Source organism: Alosa alosa, chromosome 13 (genome assembly GCF_017589495.1).
Source record: "Alosa alosa isolate M-15738 ecotype Scorff River chromosome 13, AALO_Geno_1.1, whole genome shotgun sequence".
Classification (NCBI taxonomy): Eukaryota; Metazoa; Chordata; class Actinopteri; order Clupeiformes; family Clupeidae; genus Alosa; species Alosa alosa.
Genome location: NC_063201.1, coordinates 29,593,203 through 29,601,448, shown reverse-complemented (window position 1 = coordinate 29,601,448; position 8,246 = coordinate 29,593,203). Strand labels below are relative to the sequence as shown.

At 48.1% G+C, this 8,246-nt stretch overlaps 1 protein-coding gene across 2 annotated transcripts in view; it reads left to right on the top strand.

The window, feature by feature from the left end:
- The window catches only part of pitpnc1b (phosphatidylinositol transfer protein cytoplasmic 1b), a 16,781-nt gene extending 11,466 nt beyond the window's left edge, over positions 1-5,315 (top strand). For both annotated transcript variants that reach the window (XM_048261091.1, XM_048261090.1), the window contains exons 6-10: positions 281-373; positions 1,461-1,616; positions 2,212-2,275; positions 2,563-2,652; positions 4,419-5,315. In XM_048261091.1, the coding sequence (XP_048117048.1) occupies positions 281-373; positions 1,461-1,616; positions 2,212-2,275; positions 2,563-2,652; positions 4,419-4,792 (777 nt within the window). In that variant the 3' untranslated portion in view covers positions 4,793-5,315. The remainder of the gene's footprint in view (positions 1-280; positions 374-1,460; positions 1,617-2,211; positions 2,276-2,562; positions 2,653-4,418) is intronic.
- The last annotated feature ends 2,931 nt before the right edge of the window (positions 5,316-8,246 follow it).

Here is an 8,246-nt window from a genome sequence, read left to right as displayed (position 1 = left end):
ACAGGTTGTTCCACCTTGCTAGTCTCAGATTTGTGGGAGTCTGGTGTGCCATGAAAGGTTGTTTGCCCCCCCAGTATTCACCAGAGGCGCGTCGGTGCTCCTCCGAGCGGCAGCGCACCTGTGGTGCTGTTTGGGAGGCATCGTCGGTTTGGACCTGCAGCACTGCTAAGAAAGAGAGTGTGTGTGTGTGTATTTGTGTGTGTTTGTTTGTGTGTGTATTTGTGTGTGTGTGTGTGCATATGTGTGTATGTGATTTGTTTTTGTTCTTGTGGTCTCTCAGGTGTTTGGAGACAACCCCACCCCAAAAGACAATGTGTGCTTTCTGGACATTTTGACGGATCCAATACCTGAGAAGCATTACAAGAAGTCAGAGGTACAGCAGGAAGGCTTCCTGTAAATACTTCTTGTATTTCTGCATTCTGTACATTCACACCGTGATTTCCTGATTGTCTATCCTGCACGTGACCCTGGACTACTACTGTCATTTTCTATGAAATGCAGCATCAGGACTTTTCCATTAGCTTCCCCTTCTGAAACCGAAATTCAAACATTCATACGCACATGTGCACACACACATGCACGCACGCGTGCACACACACACACACACGTGTACTCGCGCACGCGCACACACACACACACACACACACACGACAGTAGTAAACAGGTCCACACAGGCAAACAGGTTTGGAACTCTGACGTGACACATGTAGTGGGAGTGTACCCACAAACACACACCCACACACACTTGGCTTTTATGTTTGACGTTTGCACGGTAACAGCTTGTGTCATTATAATGCGTGCCTCTGCATCCTGCAGTCGGAACGCAGGAGACATCAAACGTGCATCGTTATAAGATGTGCAGTGGGAGATCACTCAGCGTCAGCTCCATTATTTCTCCCAGCTCTTGCAGTGTGGAGCCCAGGGTCAGCTCTGATCCCAGGGATTTCTGCTTGTTTCCCTTTTAGGCAGATGCCCTCTTTTTACCTTGCATCCTTCCTTGAACACGCACGCACACACACACAAACACGCACGTACACACGCACACACACACACACATGCATACTCATAGACACACACACACAGGTGCACGAGGCATGCACACATACACACATACCAATGCAGCAACCACTAGAAAATATATAGTGTATTTTCAGTAAACATCAGTTTGCTCTGGCCCTCACCGCTCCACACTCACATTTACACTCACACACACACACACACACACACACACACACACACACACACACACACACACAACACACCTATCACTTAAAAATATATAGTATGGTCTTGGAAAACATCCGTTCACATTCATGCACACGCACACACTAACAAACCCATATGCCCACACAGCACACACACACACACACACACACACACACAGAGAGAGAGAGAGAGGGGGGCACCTCTGGTGTGGTGCTCACTCAGCAGGTAATCTGTAAGTGCTTAACCCCCGGCAGGACCTGAGCTGCTGGGAGTCGGCGAATACGGGGCGCGGCCCCCTGGTGGCCGGCTGGCGGAACAGCAGCCAGCCCATCATGTGCTCCTACAAGAGGGTGCACTGCAGCTTTGAGGTCTACGGCTTTCAGACGCGCACCGAGGAATTCATCCACAAGGTACGCCGAGAACAACAGCACTCCCCCTCCCTCCCTCCCCACGGCATCCCTTAGCCACATTAATTTAGCGCGCACAGTGAAATGAGAGGGGAATCCAATGACGGCAGTTCATATGGAGATGTGTAGCTTGAAAGGTGTTCTTGGACAGCCGCAGCAATCACCTTACAGTAGCCCATTATGCGTTCCACTAAGGCATTAAGGCCCGTAATAGCGTTCGTTTCAAAATCTCATCACCCCTTTGCCTATTACCTCTTAAAAACTCCAGTGGTGAAGGAATAAGATGAAGGTTGTGGTCAAATTTCCATTTCCTGTCCAAATGGGAAACTGTCAGTAAAAAGGAGCGAGGAAAAGTCCTCACTGACATTAAAGCCATTTCATTATTCCCTCAGCAAAATGTCATTTCACTCTACATAATATCATAAAGTAGAACCACATGCATATTAAATCTATTACACTCCAACTAAAATCCCACCCTGACCTACAGCAGAACAAGGCAAAGTCATGTTGTTCTCTGATTGTGCTGCTGTTGCATCATGTAGAGTTTTGTTGTGTGTAACGTAACTTGACATGCTGTGATGTGATATGTTCTTCACAGACCATCCGGGACATCCTGCTAGTGGGACACAGACAGGCGGTAGCCTGGCTGGATGAGTGGCATGGTAATTATTGCCCTTCATGTCCCCCTTATTACATTACACACAATATTGGTCAAACCCATGCAGATTACCATATACAGTCCACTGGCTGACAGCAGTTTGAAAACCACACTCTGTGGTATAAAGGCGAGGTGCACTGCTGTTGTTGACATGTTAGAAGAGACATCAGCCATGTTGGAGACGGTGATGACAGCAGATGCATCTTCATGCCAAAGCCCATTTAGTCAATAATATGGTATGTCAGACGTGTGACTCAGACGTGTCTGCGCCTGTGGTTTTGCCCCACCCAGGGATGAGTCTGGAGAGCGTGCGCCAGTACGAGAAAGACCTTCAGGAGGAGACCAACAACAAACTCAAAAGCACAGACAACAACCATAAAGGTACCGTTAGAACACAAATGGCTTGTAATCACACCATCAGGGAGAAAGGCTGAAGGATGTACTATGTGAGTGTGTGTGTGTGTGTGTGTGTGTGTGTGTGTGTGTGTGTGTGTGGAGTGTGTGTGTGTGTGTGTGTGAGAGTGAGGGGCTGGGGTGATAGAGTGTGTGAGAGAGAGAGGGCTGAGAAAGAATAATGAGAAAGAAGAACAGAGCGAGGGGGTGAGGGAGAGCGGTCGAGAGACATGCAGGCTGCTCTGCTCTGCTCTGCACTGCTGTGGCTGTGGTGTGTGGTGTGTGGTGTGTAGTAAATGCCACTGCGTCAGTGGGGATGAATAGTGTCATGCAGCTCCCCTGCTGAACTCAGCCCCATCAGCACATCTGCATCGTAAACACCCAGCCATGCAGCACTTCCTGCAAATGTCACCCAGTGGGTGCTGCATGGCCACATGTTTAGGGATAAATGTATGCATGTGTGTGTGTGTGTGTGTGTGTGTGTGTGTAGGTGGGTGTATGCGTTGGTGTGCATATACTGTATGTAAAAAGGAGAGAAAGGGGGATAGAGGAGAAAAAAGCGAGTGACTAAGAGTGAGTATGTGAGTGTGTTGTGTTGCCATAGAAATGTATAGAAGAGAGCGTTAGCACTGCAGGAGGCAGGAGCCTATATTAACATACAGTCTCACATGCACTGCATTCCAGCCACACTTGGTGCATGTGAGGCAGCACTGATGGGCTTTCTTTCTCCAGCAACCTGCCTTTGCACTCTTGGGTTTCCATTTGATACCAGCAGTCCTATCAACGAAATGGAAAAAGTGGAAAAAAAAACCAAGTTGAAGTGAGAGCAGAGCAGAAAGATTACACGCTTGAGAGGCTGGAGGTGGGGTGGCTGGTGTTCTAACCTTGCCCGTCCTGAGATGCACATGGGCCTAAATGTGTGTGTGTGTGTGTGTGTGTGTGTGTGTTTATGTGTGTGTTTGCGCAGCACTGTACTGCTTGTCTAGCGTTAGCTGCAGAGGCAGTGTATGCATCTGAATGGGAGAGAGAGAGAGCGCCGTGCCAAAGAAGTGACGGGTCTTTGACCGCTCGTGTTCTGTGCTGCCGTTCCTCCGGGCTTCGCACTGCCCTCTGATGGCGACTGGGCGGTACTGCGTCAGCATTGTAAATATCCCTGTCAGCGTCCACAATATGGCCAGCAGCAGCCTGCCACTTTCCCCTCATGATGGGGACCATCACTCTGTAATAGACCTGCAGTCATTGCTCATCCCCCGGCATTGTGTGTCGCCACTGCCACTCACAGGCAGGACGGCGCTACTGCACGATGTCTCTCCGTGGCAGCGACACACTGCCCAGTGTAAGTCAGGATGCAAACAGGAGCAGCTGCTCCGCCAGCATTAGTTAATGTCCATGCAAACAAGTGTGTATATGTGCAAACATGAAAACACCCAAAAAAACAAGTGAGGCTCTCCAGTTGGCATGGGGAGCGCTTTTGTGTTTGTCATGTAATGCACTATTCATGGGGAGATTATTTTGTCTGTGATGATGAGTCTAAAATTGGTTGTAATCTCTCTCCCTCCCAGGCATACGTATACACACACTGTTTCTCTCTCCTGTGCTTTTTCCCTGTCATGTTCATATACTCACTATACACACACAGTGCTCTCGTCTCCTCACTCTCGCTCTCTCTTACTCACTCTCTCTCCCTCCATCTCGCTCTCTCTCTCTCTTGCTCCCTCTCTCCCCCTCTCTCCTTTTCTCTCTCTGTCTCTTAGATGCTGGCCCTCGTCCCTCCTTCTCTCGCTCCATCTCGGTCACAGACGAGTGCTCTTTGAAGAAGATGGGGGTGAGGCCTGCAGTCATCCCCAACCCTGCCACCTCCTCCTCCTCCTCCTCCTCCTCCTCCTTCCGCCAGCGCCTCCACCAAGTCCTCCTCCTGCTCATCGATGGGGGTGTTGAGCAAAGTGAGGCTGCATTCCACGCCAGAGTAACCGCACACTCCCCCACACCCCACCCCTTCCCACCAGGGTACTTTGGACTCATGTTCCGTAGACTGGCTGCACCCACAGCCCTACCTCCACCCCCACCTCAAACAAGCCATTATAATTTGCCTTCCATCCCCAACCCCAACCATGTCTACCACACATGATTATGTACACACCTGTGTGCCTTCCGGAGCTAATCCACTCTCTAGTCTCTCATCCAGATGGTGGCCATTCAGAGGAGTCGTGTGGTTGACATTTTTTATACTAGTTATTATTTTTACTCTACTTATTTAACCCAATTGTGTGCAATCAAGTGTAAGCAATAATCTCTATAGATCAAGCTGTCTTTCAAATGACATACATTCCGTGTAGCTATTGAGTGAGACTGTAGCATTGTATTGGCTTCACAATCTTCACAAGCTAAAGGGGGCAATGGGTTAAGTGTGGTTCACCTTTAACCATGTCAACATTTTGACACTGCTTGTTTAATCACGTGTCACCTTGGCCCAGTGAACCAATTGTAATCGAAGTGCAAATAGCAGTGATGGAATAGTGTGATGAGGAGAGTGAACGTTACAGTGAAAACAAGTGTATGTATATATTTTGTCAAAGTCAGATTTGCAGCTGCACAATAAACCCCCCTCAGGCTGGAGAAATGTCTTTGGCGGAGGTTTTTTTCTCTCCCAAGTGTGCTTCTCAGCTTTTTAAATGACTGGATCCTCTCTGCCGTCAGAAACCGGCGAACAGCAGACTGATCACTGCAGAGGTGAGGTATTCATCAGGAAATTGGGTTAGCGCCTCAGTCTTTAGGCAACAAAGGGGAAAATTTGACGTCCGCGCGCCGCACATCTCCCCCTGAGCAGCGGTGCACTGGAGAGGGAGCTATGATTAAAAGGAATTGAGATGGAAAAGTTTGAGAACATTGGAGGAAACAAATCGACAGACACACAGGGGGAGAGAAAAGAGACCGAGAGAAAGAGAAAAAAAGAGAGAATGAGAGAGAAATAGAGAGAGAGAGATAGACAGAGAGAGAGAGAGACAAATCCTCTTTTGCTGTCATCGGCTATTCTTCCAGCGCGTGTAATTTGCGCCGAGGCGTGCACTCCTTCCTCCTCTCCACCACATTCATCTGATGTTCTCTTCTCTTTAGGATGAAGGCATGCAGAGAGGGGGGGGGGGTTTGCCACACTTAAAAACGAGGGTAGCTGAAGCACTGCAAGGGTCTGCAGAGAACCTCAAGCTTTTTGCTCTCACTTCCAATAATCATTCTCCGCCCGGCCCTTTATCCTTCCGACTGGCCCCACTGCTGGTCTTCCATCGTCCACCTCTCCAGAGAGCGCCTCTGAAGCACTTCTTATGCAGTTCATTACATCAGCACTGCGTCAAAATGATCATACATAAGCATTTTACCAGCGTTTTATAAAATGACTACTGCGCTAGTGTTATTAGTATAAAGAGAGTTATTGTCTTCATCACCTTCTTTTAACCCTGTGCTTTCTCATTTCCTCATTCCCTCGTTCCTGGTGGCCATCTTTAATTCCTTTGTGGCATTGGAGGGATTTAGCCCAGTCTTTGTCTTAAAAAGGCAGAATTTGATCCTGATGCACTGCAGCACCTTGAAGAGAGAGGGGAGATTTGCAAAGACCTTTCAAAGGAATAATACGTTTGTCCTACACATTAACCCCCTGATATATGAGCTCAACCAATAGATCAATAGCCCTTCTAACAGGCACACAGAAGCTGGCAGGCATTGATCAACGGCCCCATGATGTAAACGTCTCATTTCAATTCCATATCCATGTTTCTCCCACAGAAGGGGGCCATTAGGTCCCTCACAGATAATATCCCACAGTTGTGCCAAGGCTTACAAGTGCCTGTGGTCCATTTTAGTCTAATTTCTTACACACTCAGCTGCCAAAAGCGATTGATCCTGTCCGAGGATCTGGGCCTGGTGCTTCACATTACTGAGCTTAATCCACAGGAGGAACTGCAGTGGTGTTCCTGATGAAGACACACAACTTTGTTTTTTTTTGTTTTGTTTTTTTCTTGAAAATTATGGGACACTAAAAAAGGCAGTTTGAGGGTAATTTATGAGGAGTAATTATGTATCTCTTACACGCATGCACACACCCGCCCACACAAACACACACACACAGTGTGCACACATTCTTTCTCTCTCCCTCTCTCTCTCCCTAAGGGAGTAGTGTATGAATGTTTGGAAGGCATTCATTGAAATTCACGCCCTAAATATCCTAATCAGCACGCCCATGAAGATCCCAACTTTAATTGGCCCATCCTGCCCATTAATTTGGGCAGCAGAGCTGCAGTGCAATGCGGCATATGCTCTTTAATGAAACAGAATGGAGCCTAATAGAAGAGCCTTTATTGATCCACAAAGGTGAAATTACATTCCTCAGTTGCTCTGAGACAATTATGGCATACATCATAACACAAACAGATAAGCATTGGGGGAAACACGTGTGAGACAATATAGTAACAGGTCATATTGGATGAGCCTATCCTCCCACCACCAACATAAACAGAAGAACCCCCAAATCCAATATGAATGGAATCACAATGAGAGAAACTGGAGGGGGGGGGATCAGCATAAAGGGAAGAAATCTAATGAACATCTTGAATGTGTCTCTCTCGTTTGCGTTTTTTTGTAAGGCGGCCGTGAACATTTCCATTAAAACATGCATCAGATAGCTGGACCCCCCCCCTCCTCACTCTCACTTTTTCCCCATCCTCATCTCATCTCACGCCTTCTACCCACACACCCATCACTGTTCCATTTCTTTGTTATTATTTGCATACGCCACGCGCTGATGAAATCATATCTCGGGCGCTTCTATCGTTTGTAAAACGTCGCATCGCAGAGGTGCGCTGACCCGAGGACCTGTGCCGAGATAGATGGACGGTCAGGAGCAACGCCGAGGCTGATGGATAGCGAGCCACACTGGCGGAGATAAGCCCGGCAGCGGCCAGTCCTCCATTGTCCTCCTCCTCTGCCCTTTCCCCCTGTTCTCCTCCACCAGCCGCTCCATGTAGATGAGTGCTGGTTTAGTGCGTGCTTGCTACAGGGACTTGTGGGGCTTTTTCCCTCCCTTGTGAACTCCATATTGTACAGAGTGCCAACCGCTCCAGCTGGAGGATGAGCGCAGCACTCCCCACTGCCCTCCCAGCCCCCCTGAGCTTTTTAATGAATATTAATGGCAGGCTATTGTGGAAAAGGGGGACTCTAGTCTTCCTTACAGATCTTCAGTCATGACTGTACATGGCCTTAGGCACACAATCCACTATCCTGTGCATGCTAAAGAGGAGGGTGTATTTACGGAGGCTCGAGCCTTTTTTTTTTCCCCCAGCCGTGTCTGTTTTAAATAAAAACCCTCTGCAAGAAAAAAAGCAGGCCTACTTAGTCCACATGGCATCACACCATGCACGCACACACACACACGCACCTCAGCAAAAAAAAAAAAAACCCTCTTTATGCCTGAAAGATGCATGAAAACACGACAAGGCAAGGTCGATGAGATATCCTTGCCATATCACTCTGACCTGATATAAAGTACATTTTTAACTGTCACCAGAGGAAATTGAGTGAGACCGCGGTTACGG